Raw genomic sequence first — 24,696 nt, forward strand, 5'->3', positions numbered from 1 at the left:
GATATCATTCGCGCATGCATTTCGCTCGTACTTGTTCGTACATGTACTGGCGTCAGCGAGACTAACGGGCGAATGATGACAAAGACATCATAAAGTATGTTCGAATAGGACATATTACGCGAAACTTTGCGTAAGGTACCATAATCTGAAACTATCGTGAAACAAGAAAATTTCTTTATCTAACATCTCTGTCACTCTTGCGTATTCGAGTGATAAAGAGGCAGATAGCGAAATTTCAGATTCGCGTTTCCCGGTAGGTCCTCTGTAAACAAACCGCCTTGGTGCATCAATGTCATATTTTATTATCTCTAAAAACTTGTCAAAAACCTGTTAAAGTTACAGTATGTATAAGTTACTCTATGGTCTACTAAAAAGGTTAAGTAGTCCTGCACTCTGGTGGCAGAACATTGCAGTTATATCCCCTATTGACCTCATGGCATTCTGACTTGTCACTGGAACCGTTTTACTACAGCGCCATCTGTGTTTAACTTTAAGCATTTAACCTCATTATTTGAATAAATGTATGTATTAGCTTTGGTATTAGTGAGTAATTACAGACTGCTTGTAGAAACTCCAGGATTAACGTCCGAAGAACGAAGTTGTATTAAAAAACCCCTGTTACTAATAAGACAGTTGTATATGTATCGTTACTTAGTTTTTTAAGATAAGATCTGCGAAAGTTTGTTCCTCTACAATAAATCCCTTTTTATGTAACTGTGTTTTTTTTACGGGAATTATTAGGTGTCATCATAATAATGTTAGACCAAGAAAAGTCAGCAGAGATTTTGACAGCAGACGCAGTGCCAGTGTTATTTATACGTCATAATTTCATGAAACTTTGACGTTTAAAATAACACCTGCACTGCATGTGCTTTCAAAATCTGCAGATTTTTCTTGGTTTGACTCTAATACTGTGGATGATTGGGTGTCATCGTAATAATAATTGCAATAAGTTAAATCGATTTATGTAAATAGGGTAAAAGTCATGAAATACTAACAATTAAAATTACTGTAAATTATTATTAACTGAATTAGCTAAGATATAAAATAAATTAAAAACTGTAATAGATGTCATATATTAAAGAAAAAGTGACGAAGCCCTCCAGTGGTGAAGGCCGGATACGAACCGGCGTCTTTAGCTATCGCGGCTAACGCCATGAACCCCTAGGCCACCCCGCCACGGCGGTACCCGTCCGAATTTCTCGACTATATGCCATCTTAGTAAGACTAGGCGTCTTTGACCAGCTCTAAGGGCAAGTAGTGCGCGCTTGCACCTAAACGAACTCCTTACGGATTTACTTTGTAGCGAGAGAGACTGGTGCTGCCATCTATGAACAAGTTTGAGAACAAATCAAATTATTTTATTAAATATTTTGATTTGTGTTTTTTTAAAGTAGTCACACTACTATATAGGTATATAAATTAAAAACTGTAATAGATGTCATGTATTAAAGAAAAAGTGACGAAGCCCTCCAGTGGTGAAGGCCGGGTATTTAATAATTTGATTTGTTCTCAAACTTGTTCATATAAAATAAATTTAAATAATTTAACGGTTTACTCACTCGCGCGACATGTGACAACAAAGAAACGTTCAAAATCGTTCACACGGCTAGACGGCTTTCCGGCATATACGCCGTGTGAACGACTTTGAACGTTTCCATACAAATTTTGCTGTCACTACGGTATTCGATAAAATCCCGTATACGGGAAAAATTTACGTTGTTAGCCAGCAATATATTTTTATGACCAAGATCTTCCTGGGCGATAAGTTGTAGTACTCAAGGGAGATGTATCCTGAAGCCTCGCGATCGTCAGCTGCCGCTCCGTCGATGGATTTACGTAAACAATCATTTCCTTCTTCAATGATTAACTTGATTAGATTAATGGTAACTGCTTTATGTAGATGGCGGATGTGGAAAATAAAAAACTGTATAAAACTAAATAATGCTTTATTTCACATTGTGTCAATATTCATTGGTCACAAACAAGTTTTGCACTTCGACATTGGAACTTATACTCCGATCGTTACAATACCTATAAAATATATGCAGTTAACAACAAACCCCAATTCTGGGGTCCCGAGAGTCTCTTGGTATGCCCGTTTATAACAGACGTAATCAGTATATGAGAGAACTAGAGCGGCAAACTTTTATTTTACCTTTTTAGGGTTCCGTACCCAAAGGGTAAAAACGGGACCCTATTACTAAGACTCCGTTGTCCGTCTGTCCGTCTGTATGTCTGTCACCAGGCTATAACTCATGAATCGTGATAGCGAGACAGTTGAAATTTTCACAGATGATGTATTTCTGTTGCCGCTATAACAACAAATACTAAAAACAGAATAATATAAATATTTAAATGGGGCTCCCATACAACAAACGTGATTTCTTTGCTGTTTTTTCCGTAATGGTACGGAACCCTTCGTGCACGAGTCCGACTCGCAATTGGCCGGTTTTTTTTTTCATTGTACAGTACGAGAAAGTACAAATGGTGGACTTGATGCCTTAAGGCATACTCTACCAGTTATCATTGTGGCATTGTAAGAACTAACAGCAACACTTCAATTGGTATAAGAGTATTTCTTGATGTCGAGCCGTTATGCCGTAAACAAATCCTAAATTTGAACCTATAGTGCAGGAAATAGAGTTATTTTGGTTTGTGTCAAAATGAACCGAAATAATACAAATGCAACTTTCCGATTGAAAATGATCCAAATTTCATCGAACTTAAAGTACAGGTAAGACCGTGAGCCGGTCGAGGACAGGATAATTCTTATAAATTGACATTCAATCATACTTTTGTTCGTATTACTATTACCATGAGTCTACAAATGATTGTGTTGCTGACAGTATTACAAGTATAACTGTGATATTATTAAAAAAATACAAAGATTTTTTTTGTATAGTTAACATTTTTAAACCCAACTGGGCATTATTATTGACATATCAGTTATATAAAAGAGGGTCACTTGCCTTTTTCTTCACAACCCGCAGTATTTATTTGTCCCCAGATTACCTACCCGTAGCGGACGGTACATTCTACATACTCATAATACGGATTTAATATTTCATAAATGAATTACAATGTTAAGTAGGATTTTAATACATTTAAATGGTTATGGATCAAGAGACTCAACGGTGAAGGAGTGTAACACTCAAAAGCAATATAATTTGCATTATGATTATTATATACATGGATTCTTCTTCAGTGTGCGAAAAGGTCTCCACACTTGGCACAAAACATTACTTTGTTAAAATACAAATGCTTAGTCAATTTGTCGTCAGATTGTCTATCTTTCTTTGTGACATTAGTAAGAAAGAGAATGACATTACATATAATTTAAATTAAGTTTATTTTAACATGTATTAATAAACAATTGGTGCAGGTTTTGATTTTTGAAATCTTAAGACAGTTTTCATATTTATCTGTACTATGATTCCTTAGTACTCAGATCTTGTGATGTAGTTTTTTTAATGCGAAGACCCCTTCGCAACTGCCACAAGACTCAACGATCACGCACCGTAAGGGTTTAAATTAATCACCAGTAGAATTTATTCTCTAACAACATGTATAAACTCTTAATCATTATACAAAATTATCATAAATATCACAAATAAAATACAAAGCTAATGATCGATGGAGAGCTAGCAACAGATAGACTGTCGTATATGTAATGCCTGACGCGCGGCGATATTTTGGACTTTATTACAATTAACTCAAGTCCCCGGCAAGCTCGGACGAATTTCACCTTCCCATACAAACGGAGTTTCGTTCTCATTATAAAACTAAGTCTTAGATTGTAATGAAACATTGCATATACAATGACATGAGGCATATCTAGGTCTGTAATTAGTTTATATATAGCTCTAGAGCAAAAACAACTTGTATTAAAAACTTAAATTCGCTGTATTTTTTTTAACAATTGTATCTGAAGCTACATAAACTAATTACAGACCTATATATCTTATCCTATTGTAAGTACAAAATTTCAGAGCAATCTAGCTAGTCGTTTTAAAATGAGAGCGTTACTAGGTTTGTATGGAGAACCGAGCTTGCCGGGGACTCTTTAAGGTTCAATATCTGAGGGCCTACTAAATTTTGCCTCTCTGTCGCCTTACGTACGAATTCACAAGTGCGTCAGAGACGCAAAACTTCGTTTGTTCGCGATAGGCTCTCAGACGCCGCGTGTTTAGTTTTGAGGCATAAACGACGCACCGAGCAAACTAACAGTTCTCATTTTTACACAAGGATTTCTTAACTCTATCTCTGTCAGTTGGCGCGACGACGTGCAAAAACCTTACTATACAAATAATATAGAACAAATTGAAACGCTATAATACAAAATAAAAGAAACAAAAACAGTTATTTTATACAAAACAATGCATCGCTGCTAGAAAGATGTATGGTTAGTCTGCCTTAATCGTACCGATTATCTAAAGGAGTCTTTTACAATAAATATGATAGAAATTAAAAAACGAAAATATCGTACAAAATCAGCCTTCGCGTTCATTCCTTCGCTATACCATTTCCTAGCTATCCTACTTGCACCCCCACGCGTGGCAGACTAGATGTATCTATAAGCTATGGTCTACACCTTAAAAAAAGCATATTCTATAGCATTACATTACAGAAGATCCTTTTTTTTCGATTAGACAACGGCTTTACACGGTTATCACACTAATACGATCCGCACGCCGCTCCGGTGTGTGAGCGAGACAGAGATTCACGTATATAGGGCTGTCCCGCTCGCGCACCTGGGCTCGGACCCGCAGCATTCAATATGAAAACCTTACAGAATCGCGGAACGCTGTTATTGCAACGCAGTTGATATTTGCTCTCGTTTGAATAGACAGTCGCCATCAGATATATCGAAGCGGCCGAAGAGCTCAAGAATATCTGTACACGCACTCTAAGGCTAGGTTCACACGGCGTTAATTTGTCCCGTATACGGCTAGACGGCTTTCCCGCATAGACGCCGCGTGAACGATTATGAACGTTGCCATAAAAATTTTGCTGTCACTACTTTGATAAAATCCCGTATACGGGATAAATTAACACCGTGTGAACCTAGTCAACCTTGACAATAGAAGCGTGTTCAGATATTTGTGGGCACCTTGGCCGCTCCGATATATCTGATAACGACTGGACATGACGTGTCATGGCGAAATGTAATTAAGTTATAGTCTTTAAACAAATTAATCAGAGTTGTTACCATCAAAGCGGACTGACTAGTACAAAGGACTGTTTAGACGACCGAAATATGCGTTTGTGTTATTCCTGGGCAAAAGGTACCACTTTGTCAATATCAATAAGGCGCTATTAAGATATGTATACTTGCAATGGTAGCGCGCATGTGATTACTTTTGTGTTGCAAGTGTGCATAGGCGACAGTATCCGCTTAGGTTCAGGTGGGTTTTACGATTTTTGCCATCAGTATAAAACAGATGTAAAAAAACACCCCTTTATCGAGAAAGCGGTACTTTTTCTTAAGAACGTCACATTTATATGTAAATCTCATTGGTGTAGGACTGCGCTAAGAGGAACAGTCTAAACAGCCACCACCGAACCACTATCATAGCGAACCGGCACTGCTAATGTAATCACACGTCAACAAGAAAACAGTGGCGGGGCGTATGTAGAACTCTATGCCCACCGGCTTGGCTTTTACCTTTCAGTACCTACTTTCACTGTTCACAAAGGGAAAACCTTATGAAACTAACGCCCCGCCACTGTAAGACAGTATACATTTTCACAAACTTGTATCATTTTTTTATTCGTAAAACCTCGGTAACCATTGAGATAAGGTGTAGTGTTGAACGGAGCGGACGCTCGAGCGGGGCGTGCAGCGTACATTTTAAACAAATGCAAACGTATACAAGCGGCCTCGGTGCACGCTGCTTATATTACTTTGACCAATGAGATATTGACGGTAATAGAGAGGTAGTCTATGAACACCCGAGCCTAATTTGACAGCGCAACCATATGGCATTGTACTGCGCCATGTTCTGTGATCACTGAATAATCAAACGTCAACTTTTGACAGCTAAAAATACCGCTTATATGGATCCGTATAGCGTTATGTACATAACCTGTTAAATTCGAAGACAAATTTGTCTTAGACTTGCCCCATTTTGCCCAATCAATGGATATTTGCTTTGACGCTGCCCGCCCCGGCGAATGCTACGCTGGACGCTCGCCACTGAGGCTCGTTACGCTTATTGTAACGTTGTACGCTGTGTATAGCGTCAACCGGATATCAAGGCTCTACACTTTGTCTTTGAAATCAATATTATAAAAATGATAACATTAATAACATTGCATTACACGTTTTAATAACAACTTGTGTTTTAATTGAATTTGTATAATTTCATTGATATTAATTTCATCTAATCTCATTAAGTTAATGTATTTCGAGCAGTATAAGTTCCAATGTATTGTCAGTGACATTTCTACTTCATATACAATTGGTTTTACAATCGACATATCACAAGCTGCCATTAAAACAGGTAGAATAGAGCCCTTGATAAATTATAATGGTCGGAACATCAATTGCCAAATTCCATAATAATTCATTAATATTAATGTCGATTTGGCCTATGAGCCTATGACTTTATCATTGAGAATTGTAAGCAAAGTAATTATTTATAACCGAGATTGAAATAAACATTTTAAAATTCTTAATGAATCTCTTTCATATTGGATTTCACAATTTCTGACAAAACTCGGCTAAAAATCTGATTACAACAAAAACACATTTGTACAGGTCGGTTTCTCGCATATTCGGTCATATCAGGTCAACATTAGCAGTAACGAACCTCTTTAATCTCAACATTAGCAACGCTCGGATACCAGGAGCACAGGAACAGGAACGGTCGGCAGCGGCTGGTGTGGGTGTGGGCGGGGGTGCGGGCGGCGGGCGGAGGGGCGCGGTCACCGCAGGGCGCGGCAGCGGCGGCACACGCGCACGGCACAGCCGCCCCAAGGCGACATCTCGGAGCACGACCCGCAGAATATACCGCCGCATCTTCTGAGAAAGAATACATACACTCAGAGAGTTGCATAAGGACGAATTTCTGGCAGGGTCGTCATGAAGTGTTCAGGGAAACAACGTGATTCAATAGTGCTGCCTCACCACGCATAACAATCGTAACATTCATTTTTACTCTCGATTTAAAAAGATCCAAGTTATAGTGGGCTGAGAATAGATACGCAGGAAGTGATTTTTTGAAAACTTTGACAGCAGCATGTCATGTCTCGGGAAGTATGTGGGAGAGATCGTCAATGACACGCTTTGACATGTACGCCAGCCCAAACTGGGCTGAGAAATGAAATTCGGTACTGACTCCTATCCAAGCACAAGACGTAACGTAAAAATTCCACTGCGGCTGCATCAAACATCCCGTAGCTGTTTCTCGTCAACTGCAATCTCGTTAGTTACCTGCAGTGGTGCCGTCTCCTGGCCAGCCAGAAGTGGTTCCGGCAGTACTGGCAGCGCGGCGCGGCGCTGTCCGGCACCCACACTACGCCCCGGGCCTCCTCGCCGACTTCCACCTCGCTCGCGCTGCCGCTGCTGCTGCTGCCGCTTGCACTTCCGCGCCCGCTGCCACTGCTCGTCATCTGAAGATTGATAAAACGTTTTAAGAGAACCAAGAATCCGTTTCAATTGTACGTAGGCCGCATATATAGGTAAACTTTATATAAAAGATAAACTAAAACATACGTCATATCAGAAAGAAAAGAAAATGTGACCATGTGAAGTTTGGCTAGGGCTGAAATCGAATCAGGGTCTTCGAATCTTGTAATGATTAAGGGGATTTTATACAAATCACAAAAAATAACAGAAATCAAAATATTTAATAAAAAAAATATTTCTAGCCTAATTAACTAAGATATATCTAAATTGGTTTTTAGTAACGATGAAGTCAATGTTTCGGCTAACTACCATCCTGTATTGGTAAACATAATGACTAAATACGACTAGGCAAAGTCAAAAAGGAGTATTAACTTTAGCGGTCTATGTATATGGGTTTGTTAGTATCGTGTGTAGCATCAAAACTATTTACGCCTATTTTGTTGAATGAGGTTGTCAATCGGGGTGAAACTAGGACTATCGGCGGGGTATCTAAGTACGGAAAGTTTCTGACTGCAATTAGCAATGAACGGGTTTTGAGACAATTAATGAGACTAAAATAAATGATTTCTAAATGTGTTCAATTCGTATTGTTCTTATTCTATTGTTAACTTTTCCACTCGACACTATGGTGTTATATGGCGGGCTCGGGATCTACTCCAGCGGTACCAGGGCATTATAAACGTGTAGTGACCTGTCGCGGCTCGTTGCCGCCGGGTTACAGTATTGGAGAACAAGCAGAGACCTGCGTGGGGCTGGGCGCCGACGGGGAGGGGCGGGCCGGTGCGGCGGGGGGCGGGGACGAGCGCCGCAGCGCCTCCCGCGCTGACCGGAGCTGCCCCGTTAGCTCTTCTACCACTTTCTGTAAACAAAAAAGGTACATTCAATATACGTTCGATCGTCTACTTAATGAGGGCTATCGTTTTTTTGCTCACCAGTTGGCGCCTCTGTTGATGGTGGTCCAAAAGACTAAAGAACAGCTGTCAGTCATTGAAGTGACAAGTGACATTTGACATTTCGAACTATGGAAAAGACTCAGAATAATGACTAAAGCAAAGAAGCCGGGCAAAAATAGAAGCTTGGTAAAAGATATCGTATTCACAACACGTTATTACTTTTTGTCTATGAGTGAGTGAGACAACAATCCGCAAGTTCTTTCGTTTTTTTCAGTATTGTCATAAGATAAACTGAGGGAAATGTCAAATGGTCCTATGTGGTTCTATAATATAATCCAGCCAAATAAAATATATGTTCGTTATTTCACAGGTAGGTGACAACCGTAACAACTTGACATAGTCGTATTATTTTAGTTGAAATATTTCGGGATGTTTCAGCGGTCATCTTGGTTTATTTTAATTATATTGTTGCTATTCCTGAAAGATTGTTGGAAAACGTGCTGAGTTTTTATTTGTAATGGTTTGAAGTTCCCTTTGTGATAATGTCTTGTGTGATCGATGTAAAATATGTATTGGGACGGAGGAGCAAGTAATACACGTAAGCTAGTTGTAAGACTGATTCTTTATTCATCTACCCACACATATCAGTATATATATGACATCTCCCTTTTCATAAAGGAAATAAAACAATAAAAAAAATGACATGCTAAATCCATTAGGGGATTTTTAGATGATTTGATTACATGCAATTTTCATTACAAAATTATACATGCTTATTATTTTACTATTCACTAAAACAATCTATTTAACTATAACTATAGGTTTTTTAATATTTTAAATTCTATTTTGTTTAGTTACAATATTTTAATAGTTGTATTAATTTATTATTAATTTTAAATGTATTATGTAACTTCTACATTTGGTAGTTTAGTATATTGTTATCAAATTTCGATTAACTTTTAACATTCATTACTATTATTAAATTTACAATATACTTAGAATATTCAAGAACCTATTGAAGTAATTATACAATTAATTTATTTTATATTACCTTGTACATTAACGTTATTTTTTATACAATTGTTCAGAGCGCATTTAGGTAGACAAGTACCTTTTCATATTTATAATATTTAGAAATCCTTATAATTCATTATTTTAAATGTACAACAATACTTGCAAAATCAGCTTATACATTAAGTAGTACATTGGTATAGCTTTTACATCTCTAGTCGCAGTTCCCTCGGTGCGTGTCGGTGTAACCCCAGCGATCAGGTGGTCTCACTGTCCTGCCATAACGAGTAACATATGAGTTGTTGTTTTGATTACACAGATTGCTAGATAAGCTAGTATTTAAATTAGTCTGGTTATTCGGGATGACAATATCATCGTATGATTGGGACCGGTTTTGAATATTATTGTTGTGTCGTTCAGAATCGGCAATCACGTGCCTACGGTTCCTGACTACGTCATTTCCGGTTTCTAAACGAATAAGGTAGGATCTTATTCCGACTATGTTTTCTATAGTCCCACTTTTCCACTCTTTATTTATGAGTGCTTTTACTTTTTGACCTATTTTTAACGATGGAAGATCATGAGCATGTTTATCGTAATAATGTTTTTGAATTATCTGCCTATCTTGCAACTTTTTTAAAATATTTTGCTGAAATTTAGATGTAGACACGGTAGACGCACATGGTACTATGCTACGAATTTTTCTTTGATATAGAAGTTCTGCAGGTGAAGGTATGTCATTACTTATAGGTGTATTCAAAAATTCGAGAAGTGCGAGATTGAAGTCCGAGTTAGTGTAAGTTGTTTTTCTTAATATGTTTTTTTCGTTTGTATACTTCGTTCCACAAGACCATTCGACTGAGCGTATCTTGGAGATGATGTAATATGTTGGAACTTCCAATCACTAGAAAATTGCTCAAAAAGTTCAGACCGAAATTCTGGCCCATTGTCTGATATAAATATAACCGGTATGCCCTGCCTTCTAAATATCGTTTTCAGATGACTAATTATTTTTTGTGATGTTAAAGATTTAATCTTGACAAGTTCAATAAATTTACTATAGTAGTCAACCAGTAATAAATATGACTCCCCATTATAATGAAAGATGTCTGCCGCAACTTTATACCATGGGTTATTTGGTACTTCGTGCGGAATCATCGTTTCTTTACAGTTAGACCTCCTATAGGATAAACAAGCCTGACAATGTGAAATCATATCGGCAATCTGCGAATTTATGTTAGGCCAGTAAATCGTTTCTCTAGCCCTTAACTTGCACTTCTCAACACCCAAGTGATTCAAATGAATTTTCTTTAACATTTCAGCCCGCATACAAGTAGGTATCACTATTCGAGTGCCTTTCCAAATTAATCCATAAGACAAGGTCAACTCATCTCTCACATCCCAATAACTACGTATATTTACATCCACATCATTTTTATTAATAGGCCATCCCTTTTTTATCATTTTCATCAGTTGTTGGAGTACGTTATCTTCGCGCGTGCATTTTTGTATTAATAAAAAATGTGTATCTGTGAGCGGGTTGCATGCGGTCAACGCACACACCTGCGCTTGCGCTTCCAGATGATCGCGCGGCTCTGTGTCAAGGTCAGCGCCCTTATTGTTATCACACGCCCGAGATAAAGTATCCGCTACGTATAGGTATTTACCGGGTTTATAAACAAGTTTAAATGTATACGGCTGCAACCTCATTAGCATTCTTTGTAATCTAGGTGGTGCGCAACCTATGGGTTTATTTATTATTGAAATTAGGGGCTTATGGTCTGTTTCTATTATTATATCGGAACGTCCGTATAAATAAGCATAAAATTTCTCGCACGCGTACACACAAGCGTATAACTCTTTTTCTATTTGTGCGTATGCTTGTTCTGTCTTGTTAAGCGATTTAGACGCATAGCAAACTGGTAAGTTATTTTGTAAAATGCAAACCCCTAGACCATTTTTGCTCGCATCAACTGAGACCGTTATGGGAATGTCCAGTGAATAATATTGAAGGACGGGCGGATTTATCAGGCACTGTTTTAGCAAGTCAAAGCTTTGCTGATGTTTTTCATGCCAATGCCACTCCACATCTTTTTTTAAAAGTTGGCGTAGCAAGTGTGTCTTATCAGACAAGTTTGGCACAAAACTACCTACGTATGTAATTAAGCCAAGAAACCTTTCTAGGTCCTTAACATTTTTTGGCTCAGGCATATTTCGTACAGCTACTACATGCGAATCGTCGGGCGAGACCCCATGTTCACTTATCTTGTGACCTAGGTATTTTATTTCTTTTAGGCCAACTTTACATTTGTCTTTATTTAATTTTATATTTATTTTACGACACCTGTCCAAGACTTTTCGCAATCGTTCATCGTGTTCTTCTTTGGTTTTTCCATAGACCAATAGATCATCGATGAACTGACACACGCCTTCTAAATCATCAAATTGTTCTAAAAGATTTTTGTGAAATACCTCACTAGCTGACGATATTCCGTATGGCAATCGTAAAAATTTATACCTGCCAAAAGCAGTGTTAAAAGTGCACAAATCAGTGCAATCTGGGCTAAGTTTCACTTGCCAAAACCCTTGCTTAGCATCTAGAGTGCTAAACCATTTTGCACCTAATAATTTGGAAGTAATTTCATCTAGGGTGGGCAAACGAAAATGCTCCCTTCTTATAGCCTTATTTAAATCTTGCGGGTCTAGACAGATGCGAAAATCACCGTTCGGTTTTTTAGCCAGAGTCATACTATTCACCCAGTCTGTTGGTCCCTCGACCTTAGAAATTATATTCTGTTTTTCCATTTCTATCATTTTGTTTTTAACACTTTCCCTTAGTGCAATGGGTAATTTTCGGGGTGAATGTATGACTGGACGCGCGCTATCTTTTAACCGTATCCTGTACTCTCCAGGAAGACAACCTATTCCTTCAAATATGTCAGCGTAGTCAGCTAATATGCCGTGCTCGTTACTAGCATCTATCGACATTACGCGTTTTACTAAATTTAGTTCCTCACTAGCCTCACGACCTAGTACCGGGGGAGAATCGACGTCAGCAACAATATACTTCAATATATAGTTATTGCCCTTATAGTATGTTTTTAGATAGCATTTGCCAACTACTTTGATGCCGTCACCCGAATAACTTTTTAATTTCATAGACGTTTGCGTTAACTGTTGCATTGTAATATTAATGTTTTGCAAACTGTTTAAAGGTAAAACATTTACACCGGCACCAGTATCAATATTAAATTTGATTGAATTATCATTGATACAAAGTGTAACCGACCAATCAGTACTCGAAGTATTATTATTATGTCTTTTTACCTGATCACTGGAGGCTCCCTCCACAGCATACACCCGGCACATCTTCGCATAGTGATTATACCCATTGCAGCTGTCACAACGCACACCGTATGCCGGACACTTGTTATACGCGTGATTACCACCACATCTCGAACATACTTGATATGACCGCGAATGATGAGTCGAGACGTTACTATATCCAGGCCTTTGAGCCCTGTCCGCCTGTACGGGGACTGCAGCAGGAGCGCGACGACCTCTTCCACGTCCGCGACCGCGCCGGCGGCGCCCGCGCGGCTCCCAGGAGCCGGGGGCGGCGGCTGCGGGGGTGGGGGGCGCACTTCTCACCGTACGAGCTCCACAAGGACAATGCGAACTGTTTACCCAGTTTACCGCTTCCTCAACGTCTTCATGTCTATTTGTACCAGAATTCGTGCTCAATTCATGAACATGATGTGTCTCCGATTCTGGTTTTATAGTACTGGCTTGCACCTGCGACATCTGCACTAAACGGCAAATATCCAACGCAGAGCTAAGTTTTAAATCTGGCTCCCTTAATAAACGTTCACGCAGAGTAGTATTTCGTATACCGCAAATCAAACGATCTTTTACAAGGTCATCACATAAGTCTTTGAATCCACACTTGGCAGCCATTTTAGTAAGTTCAAAAACGTATTGTTCCGCTGATTCTTGTGGTTTCTGTTCCCTCGTGAAAAATCTATGCCTCTCCACTGTCGTGTTAGTTTTAGGCAAAAAGAAATCGTCAAATTCTTTTAAAAGCGCCTGCAAGGTCGTTGGTTTCACTTTAAATTGCTGATATATATCTCTGCATTTGGGTCCGATGACGTGCAATAAAATATTAGTTTTCACCTTTTCTTCTTTTTTATGAAGTTCGCATGCCTCACAATATATGTTAAACGCATTTTTCCAGTTTTGCCACGCCTTACTCAAATTTCCCGAAGTAACACTTGAAATATTGTTCTCAAATAGAAACGGCGCGGGTGGTTGTAACACAGCTTCCATTGTTCATAGGTTAGTTTAATTTCACATAGGACATACACTTATTTTATGCACTTAACACTCAATTTCCTTATGACACCGGATACGGACCGTAATTTAGTGTTATATAATTCCGATTTCACGTAGATTTAATCGACTGCGCCATGTAAAATATGTATTGGGACGGAGGAGCAAGTAATACACGTAAGCTAGTTGTAAGACTGATTCTTTATTCATCTACCCACACATATCAGTATATATATGACAATCGAGGGCTGTAAATCGCATACAGGAAGAAAAGAAAATACGCACGAACCGATAACCTTTAATCGGTGAGTTTTGTTCAATTTTGAAGAAATTAATTTATAGGACCTGACCCTAAACATAGAAATCGATATGTTGTTTATGTAATTATTACTTGCATTCAAGTCTATATAGATTTTTGCATATATTTTCGAACTTTTCTGCTAAGTATGAAAGGTTATGTTTTTGGCATAGTGATGTATCGACCTCAGATCAATAACCTATCGACATTTACAGTTTTCTTAGTTTGGCCCAGGACTGTCTCATTTTAATTGATGAGTACAGTCAAGGGCATACATATATATACATTCCCAAAGTCTCAAAAATATGTGTACGCTCAGACAATAAAATCGTGTTCACATATTTTTAAGCCATTTGTCTGGATCGATATTTTTGCCTTCGACTGTACCTATAGTTTTCTTTGTTCTTACTTACTGACAGATTGTGTTTGCCAGACTATAGTTTAATACTAAAAACCGGTCAAGTGCGGGTCGGACGCGCGCACCAAGGGGACCGTACTTTTTAGTATTTGTTGTTATAGCGGCAACAGAAATACATCATCTGTGAAAATTTCAACTGTCTAGCTATCACGGTTCATGAGATACAGCCTGGTGACAGACAGACGGACAGCGAAGTATTAGTAATAGGGTCCCGTTTTTACCCTTTGGGTACGGAACCCTAATAAAAAAGACATTAATGATCATTGATGAATGTTCCTTTTATTAATATTGTTGGTCACAAAACTCAACTTTTTATTTCAGATTTCCAAAGGACGAGGAATAGGGGATATTACTGCAATGTTCTGCCACCAGAGTGCAGCACTAGCTTTTTTAGTGCACCGTAGAGTAACTTATTCATACTGTACCTTTAACAGGTTTTTGACAAGTTTTCAGGGGACCTACCGGAAAACTCGAATCCGAAATTTCGTTATCTAGCTGCCTCTTTATCGCTCGAATACGCAAGAGTGACAGAGATGTTAGATAACGAAAGTTCGATTTTCTTGTTTCGCGATAGACCCTCAGATTGTGATAGTGGCGCCACCTACGCCGAGTTTCGCGTAATATTCCCTATTATTAAATAAAAAAAATATATTACACGAACGTTTTTTTTTTTCATTTCCTATTTGGTACAGTCAGCTGCAGAGAAAAGGTACCCCACGTCCATACTAATTTACAGAACTTTGTATGCAGGGGGGTGCCTTTTCTCTGCAGCTGACTGTACATGACTAGAAACTATACTTAGTCTTTTAGCATTAGAAAAAACGGTAAACCATTTCCACGTGTCTTTTTATTGACAAGTTTTTTTATAAATATAGCAATATTTTACTTATGAAAGCAAAAGTATGTAAATGATCGTATATTATATTTGTTGTGACTTATTTTCAAAGTGTTTTTCGATAAAACGACACGTTAAGATCGCTCGCCTTCTTTCTAATGATAAAAAAACGAGAGGTATAGTTAGACGGTTCTGAGTGGTAGACTGCAAATGAGATAAAAGCTATATTAGGTACATGCATTAATCATCATATCAGGCGGCTCTTTGATTCCAAGGATCGCATAATTTTTATAATTTTTAACGATTTTTAGAATATGAAAATTATAAAAAGTATAAAAGTTATGCAATCCTTGTATTCCACGCATTTCATTTCATTTCATTTCAACGAGCCGCCTGCTACAGATTTCTTGAAATTGCCGCGTTTTTTCAGGTTCAACTTTCATTAGCCAGACTATTCTCAATTTGCCAATTTCGTGATTATTCTTTTACATGGCACATAAACTTATGCATAATTTATCAATATAAAAAGTCGACATAGTTACATCCCTAGCAAATTATCAAACTTATGACACCGGACGTAAATGAGAAATAACAAGCATATATGCATCTCTTTTCGGCACATTATCTAACTCGTAAGGAAGTAAAGTACGGGTATACATATTTGCGAAGCATTTTTGCCCGACTTCTATGCTTTAGTCATTATTCTGAGGGAAAAGACCACCATCTACACTAGCGCCCCTAGCGGCGAATTCATACGCGTTAGCCCTCATTGGCCAATCACACCGGAGCGGCTGCCGAATATAAAGTAAGCCAGGCAACCGATATTTGTTTCCAAGTGGTAACGGACCCAGTGTGATTGCGCCGTGAATAGGTTTGATAACGTCCGCCTACAGCTACTGCATGGATTCTTCCTTATTAGCAATAAATATATTGAGTATTGAGCTTGCACAAGCTTCGCAGCGACACGACATATTTTAATAACAAATTAGCGTCGCGTTCGTATTTCGGTGCAGTTGAAGATTGAGCGCGTATGACCATGCGCGGTTGCATCTTAATTCAAAGTCAACAAAGTCTGCGATGAAAAATGCCGTTGTGGTGCCTATGATCCCTGAAGAGAGACTACTAGAGTGAACGTTACCAGCCTTATGGTACCAGTGAGATATGAAGACACCTACCTTCTGGTACAATATGATCTGGTGCAGCCGCGCCTGCAGCGGGTCGGAGACGGGCGGCAGGCCGTCGAGCGGGTCGGCGGCGTGCGCGGCGGGCGCGCCGCACACGCAGCGCACGCGCGCCGCGCCCAGCTCGCCGCCGCACACGCCGCACCAGCATTCCGAACTGGTTCCCGACTCGCCTGACGTTTCGATGCCACCTGCAAAGAGAAATAACTTTAGCGAGAGCTCCCTTAGGGTTATGCGCTCCTAGTACTTCACGATACAAGTAAAAATAAATATTAATGCAATTTTTACAGGTTATTCGGATAAATTGACTATTTGTCGCGTCAGCAAGGGCACAATAGAAGCACAGTTTGTTAGATTATGGAAATAACTTATTAACTACCACAAAATACATGTTTGGTTAATTGAAATACCATAAAACCAGGTTAAAAGTAATCAAGGAGAACATAACTGTGGCAATCATTGGTAAAAAAATGTTGATTTATCCATTATTATATAAAATTATGCGATCCTTGATTAGCGTAGGTACAGTCAGCTGCAGAGAAAAGGTACCCCACGTCCATACTAATTTACAGAACTTTGTATGCAGGGGGCACCCCCCCCCCCCTTTTCTCTGTACATTTCCAGACCGTCGAAATAAAAATTCGTTAAAATATAAACCTTAAATTTTAATCTTCCACAGCGAGCGATATAAACGGGTAGCATTGACAGAATAAGCATAAATCTAACATTCACTGCAAGAATCGCAACGGATGAGCGCACAAGCTTGGAACATTTGGAAAAAAGCGATAACTACTTTAACCCCTTGAATGCCACGCCTATCGTGTGCGGCGCGTCATTTTGAACGTGAATTGCACGAAGGTTAATATTGAGCGCGCACGTCAGATGATGTCTTTGGCGGTCAAAGGGGTAAATGAGCCTTTCGGGTGGTAGCCGGTAGCCGGTAGCGGGTAGATAGATATGGTGGTAGAGGTGTCGGTACTGACTGGTGCTGCAGTGCGGGCAGCGGCGGCGCGGGCTTGCGGGGCACAGCGTGAGCTGGCTGGCCACGCGCGCACGCCGCGGAGGCGACCCCGAGCTCGAAGACGTGCTGCCCGGCCCGCTCCCGCTCCCGCTCCCGCTTCCTGCGGGCACCAACCCAGTAAGCTCTAAGGTACTTATGGGGGCCTGGTACACGCTATTCGATGTCACAACATAAATGCAGCACGACTCCGCCTCTCTTCGCAGTACACTCGCTTACGTAACTATAAGATGACAAAGCGGGCAAAATGCCCCTGACCCCAGAAGTTCCCCTTTTAGACCGGGAGACCGTGAGCACGGGCCTCCATAATCCTCATTCGATAAAGCCACTCTCTCTCTGGTTGATATACTCGTAGTTAAGCCTAGCACGCAACCGCAACGCAGAGAGCCGGTTGTCTGTCCTTATATCTGCTCATTACTTATGCGGCCCTGGTACTCGCTACGTAATGGAAACTACGTAATCGGAATATTGGACGTGTACACTTTCTATGATCGCGCCGTTACGCTACATTAATTTACTGTCACCAAAATGGTATGCCACATGCGACATCAAAGGATTTAAAGATGTTCGTAGTGAATTTCTTATTTAATTGGTAAAGTTAGTTACCAATAAAACTGAAATTATTTCAAGACTTCCACCACCAGCGTTCATACATTTGTTATATTAAATGCATACACCATCAACATGGGACATCTAATAAAACCCTCGTCCAATCTAATAACATAAGTAATCCACTCTGATAATCCTAGTAGCTACATGAAAATTATTTCTGCAAGTTATTGAGAACGAAACACCTATTATTTAAAGATATTTTCTCACTCACCGTTCAAATCAATCTCCAAAAATTTCGGCTCGATCTCTTCCACCCCATTAATTCCGTTGCTCACTCCATTCTGCGGTATGTGGTTCATCAGTTCCTCTGTCGGTGACCGCTCGTGGTCACCATCATGAGTGACCGTCAGGTCGTGAGAGACCGGTGACCGTTCGTGAGTGACCGGGGAGCGCTCGTGCGGCTCAGGGAGGTCGAAACCGGTTGAAGATTGGTTAGAGGATTCAGAGATGGATCGCCACGTGATGCTTATGTGTCGGGTTCGGCTGCAGTTTTGTGGACCCTTTTGGAAAAATAAAATTATTAACGTTTCTGTGCAGTCTATAATTATGAAAAAAGATACTTCTTAGCGCTTTAAAAGACAGTAGTTACTTTTAAAAATGAGGACCTAGAATATTTCCTTGTGGTATTCCGAATGCGACAATATGTGCTCAGTAAAATATTTGAAAAAAAACCTACTCTGACAACTAATTTTCTGATAGTTAATTCGCCAACCACGCCAATGGAAGATTATGTATCCCCTGATTATTCAGCAAGCTGAGGAAACTCGGCATACACAGAGTCAAAGGCTTTAGCCAAATCCAGAAAAATTCCAAGGTAAACAATTTGCAATATCTAGCTCGAATTGTGTACCTACAATTTGCTATCAGTGGTAGGACTGAAAATACTTAATTTCTAAAATAGTGAAAATACTAACCTCAGACAAGGCTCGCTCATCGAACGCTCTAACAAACACGGCCGTATCCTCCGGCGTGCCTTCAGGCGACACTTCCACCTCAATCGCCGGTCTCACCGGCTCGTCATGGTCTATAACGCGATCGACGACGTTGTCGGCGATCTCTCGGTCGTTGTCGGTGTGGTCGGAGTCGACGGCGCCGACAAGCTCGCGCTCGAGGGAGGAGGATCCGCTGGCGAGGTCGCGAGGTAGACGCGGGGTCTCGAAGTGGTCTGGGTGGAGGCCGTCAACCTGTAAGTAATGGTTATTGTGGGTTTACTGTTTATATGACACTGGAGTAAAAAAACTAGAGAAAATCTTTCGTTTTCACAATTCATATTAGGAAGTTTTTTATTATTTTAAAATTTAAATTGGTCCTAAGACTACTTAAGCCGCTTCGTACCGATTTTACATCGAACAAAAAAAACTGGTTGACAAGTTAATACCTAAAGAGAATGCAGCAAGGAATAGACGAACAAGTCGCCGCGCAAAGCAGCCTTACCCGAGGCATTGCGGCCAAACGTTAGTTTGTCTCGTACGAGCTACTTCGCGCAGTAGTTAACTTACGAGAAGACTCATTCTATTTTAATAAATAAATAAATATTATAAGGACATTCTTACACAAATTGACCAAGTCCCACGGTTAGCTCAAGAAGGCTTGTGTTATTGGTACTCCGACAACGATATATATAAAATACAAATACTTAAATACATAGAAAACTTCCACGACTTAGGAACAAATATCTGTGCTCATCACAGTCATCACAGGACCATCGGCTTCATAGGCAAGGTCACTAGTCACTACCCACTAGGCCAGACCTTGACCTTGGCACGTCACCTGTGCACCACATAGAATGATCAACACTGACCTGGTCGGGTCGCTCGGGCTCCAGGCCCCGCACGGGCCGCAGCTCGTCCACACAGCTGTCGGTGAGCGCGCGGGATTCTCTCCGCGGATCACACTCGCCCGCCATTATGCTCGACAGTTTCCTATCAAAAGATAATTCAATAAGATCATATCACCAGGGCTATAACCGCGAAAATCGAAGTTCGCAAATTGCGGGCATTTTTCTCTGTCACTCTAATTACGCCTTCATTGAAGTAAAAGAGAAAGATCCCCGCAATTTGCGAATTTCGGTTTTCGCGGTAGCCCCTCAGGAGTCTACAACTGCCGCAACGAAGCATAAGTGCAATAAGTAATTTTGAAGTCGATTTCGATCGATAGCTTATTTATACGATTGAAATAGATTTCGAAATTAGTAATTCAAAAGTGCAGTACTTATTGCGACAGACAAACTTTTTGTCCCGAAAGTCACGGCCAGGCCCTCCGGCTCCCACGCGTGCTTTTTCTCAAGCCGAATTAACAGTTAAACATTAATATCAATCATCCACATCTAGCAAATGCGTCACTTGTGCATCATTCGCGAATCGCACGCGCATTTTATCGAATGAACTAACTTCTGCAAACATGCGCCCTCGCGCAACCGTAGAAACACACTGTGAATTGCTATTGGTAATTTGATAATTACGTACTTATTTTAATTTTGAACGATATCAATTATAGAGCGACTTACATGACATCAGGTGCTATACTGGGGTCACTACACCGCCGTTGTGTTGTCCTTTTCTCTCCCTCGCTTAGGAGATTATCACAAGATCTTGTTTTGGTCATTAACCCTGAAAACAAAAGAGAAAAGTAAGAAACAAGAACACGCTAAATATTTATCAGTACGGTTTTTACTCACTATTATTTTTAATCGCTTTTGGTGAATAATAGTGAGTAAAAACCGTACTGATAAATATTTTGAAATATGTCTCACGATAGTTTAAGTGCGAAGAACACGCTAAACAGTTTTCGAGTTATCGCAAAAAGTCTTCCTTCCTTAGCAAAAGACGTACGAACACGAAGCGCCGGGAAGGAGCCTTTTTGCATGTTATGTACATGTTACTTAGCACCCGTTCAAAGCAGCCTATTGTGACTGACCGGTAACTACGGAACCCTACATAGAGCGTGGCCCGACATGCTCTTGGTCGGTTTTCTGTCGAAAATAAGTTACAAATATTTGCCATGCGATAAAAGCGACCGGCAAATGCCTGCAAGTGAGCTTCAGGTACCAGGCGCGCATAAAACAAAGACGGTGGGTAATGAAGTACCGTTGGCGGGCGGGTGCGGCGGCGACACGGCTTCAGGCTCGGGCTGCTCGTCGTCCGGCTCCTCGCGCTCGCCGCAGTACATGCCCCACCACAGCTGCATGGAGCGCACCCCGTACTCTGGCCATAGGACCTGCAAAAATATCATTATTAAATACTGGATATGATTCAATCTTACCTCGTCTCAAAGTCATTCGCGTTTACTTATGCCTACTAAAGCAGCAACGCCGAGGCAACTCGGATATATACCTGTTCAGATCGAGAATGGTGCGGCGAGTAGAGATGGTTCCTGTACGCCGGAGCGCGTAGTAACTCCCACACTTGAGCGGAGGTTTCGGGTACGCGCGCCTCGCTTCGCTCGCGGCTAGTGTTGCAGAGGAACGTGCCGAACATGCACGAGTGGACGTGTGTTGCTAGTTTTATCTGTGGACAGAATCGTAAAATGAGATATTTGTAAGTACTGTTCTATCTATCTAGCTCTTAGTGTCGCTGGGGAACGGTCGATTAAAATCTACAGTAAGTTATCATTCTAACAACTAACGAATGTGATTTGAAAGCCTAGTGAATGTAATATTAGCGCGTCATTTGTGAAGACGTGCCTTGCCCGAAGCTAACGCACGCACTGTCTCGATGCCTCGGGCCTAGAATTTCCTCGGAGTTACTATCGTATGAGGCAAGGCTGAACTATAACCTAGTCGGTACCATTGTATCTACAGACTACAGAGGATGGACTGGCCTCTAAAAATTTGACACGTTTACTATGTAGGACTCCAAAAACAAGTAAACTTTTGTACCAAACTATCTGTTAACTTGTGTTAACAGCGCCATCTATCAGACTCCCTTTATACTTTATCGAATAGATAGCTTAATTTTACGCACCCAGTAAGGGTACGTAGTTCCAGAGACAGTCCCTAGGTGGCGCTATAATCAATTATAGTAATTTATATACGCCATAAGAAGCACACGCTGGTTTCTCTGACTCCTCAAGTTCTCCGACCTCCGCCCACGTGCCATCACTATTATAACTCACCAGATATGCCTCGTTGAACTCGAAGCTGCAGGGATACTGCCTCATAAGTTGGTACACAACGTCCAGCCATTGGAGGAAGATTGGCGAGCGCTCGTTCGGGTCTTCGGGACCGAACTGGTGGCCGCAGCGGTCGGCGAACTTGTGACCGAAGTCTAGCCATTCGCGTTCTACTAGTACTCGGAAACCCTGCGAAAATAACATCAGTATTAGAATTTGGAACTTCAATCTGAGAAGAACGAGTAGTATAAGGACCGTGTAGATTAGATAAAAAAAATGATGATACAATGAGGCAAACGAGTAGAAGAGAGGAGTTTTGTTTTGACCGTCACCGAGGTCGGACGCGTGCCGCGAATATTTTTCAATGGTGTACGCAAAACCATTTTATCGACAGATGTGCGGGCCGGGCCGGGCGGGGCGTTTTTAGGGTTCCGTACCCAAAGGGTAAAGACGGGAACCTATTACTAAGACTCCGCTATCCGTCTGTCCATCTGCCTGTCTGTCACCAGGTTGTATCTCATGAACCGTGATAGCTGGACAGTTGAAATGTTCACAGATGATGTATTTCTGTTGCCGCTATAACAACAAACACTAAAAAGTAAGTTTTTTTTTTCTATTTTATCTAACTGACCGCGCGGGTTTTGTTTAGTTTCGGTTTCGATTCTATTAAAATATCTCGAGAAATGCCGGATTAACATATGTAGGTTTTAAAAAGTGTAAAATCACTGCGTATAGGGGATCAAAACTAGGTAGACTGTAATTTAGTATGTGATAAACACTGTATTCGTCGCGAGTCATACTAGGGTACCATAACTAGCTACAAGTTCACCTCAAGCGTCCGATAGTGCACGTCGAGGATGAGCTGCGCGGCGGCCACGATCTGCGGCGTGCGGTCCCAGCCGTCCGAGCAGTGGACCAGCACGGGTCGCCCGGCCAGCACGGCTCGCGCTACTACGCTGGCCGCTCGCGCTACGCCTGAGATGTATTGGAGCCATAGCGTGCGTTCTAGATTGCTGTGCCAGCTGTGGACAGAAATAAATATTTTTAGACAAATGTACTATAACATTGTTGCCGAGGGATGGAAAGAAAATGCCTGTTTCCACCGAGGTATACATAGTACTTTTCTCAAACACGTAAGGAAATACTAAAATATACAATATATTTGGCGAATGTGGCATACTTTATGTACACGTTCGCTCCGCGTAGCGGCCTCCGCCTGCGTGGCCGGCGCCCAGCGCGCAGCGGACAGAAATGGAATCGTCGCTGGGATAAAAATTAGACAATGTGTTTTACGAACAAAATGCGACCATTTACGAACATGTTTGAGAAAAATGGTAATTGCCGTTTAAAATTGCCGCGCGAGGCAGCTCGGTTTGTGATGACGTCTTCGCACGAGGCAAACGCATGGGCGAGTCACGCCTGCACTGGTGGTTGTGTTGCTGTGCGAGGCGGCTCGCTCTATGTCAATAATGAATAACAAAATGTACCTGAGAGCATACACCGATCTCTTTCTCACGCTTAGGTTACCAATTTATCGTACATATCTATATTCTCAAAAATAAGCTAACAAATTGATTGCCCATAAGAACTTGCGATTCCTTCTGACCGACATTGTGCGTTTGTAGAACCATCACTTAGCGCCACTTGCACCATCCCACTAACCCGGGGTTAACTGGTTAAAGCTGGAGTTACCATGGTTACCAGTACATTTTGATACTGAGTTAACAGTTTAAACGCTTAACCCCGGGTTAGTGGGATGGTGCAAGTGGCGCTTACACAATTAGACGCGGAGATTGACCGCCAGTGACTGATTTATACATATAATTAGTACCAGGCTATCATGAAATACGCGGAACTCACTTGGCCTGGTCGCTAGGTTCAGCAGCCAGCGCCCGTAGTTGCAGGAACGAGCGGCGCACGTGATGTATGTTCGGTAGGCTCATGAACTGTATGTCTGCGAATGGGTAGTATTGTTGGCACTCGCAGCCTCCGCCACGAGCTCGGTTCGTTACTGCTGATGCGTATGATCGTGCGTCTACTATTAGAAGCTTTGTTTGCTGTAAAAGAAAAAAATACGAGTTAATTAATATTCAACAACAATACACACTTGTATTGTAGGTCAAGTTACCAGGAGAGCATACCTTATTAGTGTTAGCTGGTTGCACGCCCCTATCAGTGTTACAGGCGGAGACGAATGCAGCCAATAACCGCTCGTCCTCAGCGGACCGCCAGCCGAACCAGCCCACTTCAGGTTGAGAAGTCCGCGCGATGACTGCGCCGTTGCCTCGGTGCCGCCACACTACGGCGGGGACCCGACGCATGGCGCGAAATCTGAGGAAAAATTAATCATTAATAACA

General features: G+C 41.0%; 1 protein-coding gene across 1 annotated transcript in view; it reads right to left on the reverse strand.

The window, feature by feature from the left end:
• Positions 1–6,799: 6,799 nt before the first annotated feature.
• LOC134750022 (myotubularin-related protein 4) overlaps positions 6,800–24,696 on the reverse strand; it is a 57,545-nt gene continuing 39,648 nt past the window's right edge. The window contains exons 7-21 of the mRNA XM_063685093.1: positions 24,480–24,669; positions 24,199–24,395; positions 23,168–23,360; positions 22,342–22,527; positions 21,561–21,734; positions 21,315–21,444; positions 20,735–20,837; positions 20,030–20,150; positions 19,143–19,412; positions 18,440–18,728; positions 17,582–17,719; positions 16,593–16,789; positions 8,376–8,492; positions 7,439–7,617; positions 6,800–7,027 (exon numbers count right to left, since the gene is read on the reverse strand). Of these exons, the coding sequence (XP_063541163.1) occupies positions 6,931–7,027; positions 7,439–7,617; positions 8,376–8,492; positions 16,593–16,789; positions 17,582–17,719; positions 18,440–18,728; positions 19,143–19,412; positions 20,030–20,150; positions 20,735–20,837; positions 21,315–21,444; positions 21,561–21,734; positions 22,342–22,527; positions 23,168–23,360; positions 24,199–24,395; positions 24,480–24,669 (2,581 nt within the window). The 3' untranslated portion in view covers positions 6,800–6,930. The remainder of the gene's footprint in view (positions 7,028–7,438; positions 7,618–8,375; positions 8,493–16,592; positions 16,790–17,581; positions 17,720–18,439; positions 18,729–19,142; positions 19,413–20,029; positions 20,151–20,734; positions 20,838–21,314; positions 21,445–21,560; positions 21,735–22,341; positions 22,528–23,167; positions 23,361–24,198; positions 24,396–24,479; positions 24,670–24,696) is intronic.

Source organism: Cydia strobilella, chromosome 19 (genome assembly GCF_947568885.1).
Source record: "Cydia strobilella chromosome 19, ilCydStro3.1, whole genome shotgun sequence".
Classification (NCBI taxonomy): domain Eukaryota; kingdom Metazoa; phylum Arthropoda; class Insecta; order Lepidoptera; family Tortricidae; genus Cydia; species Cydia strobilella.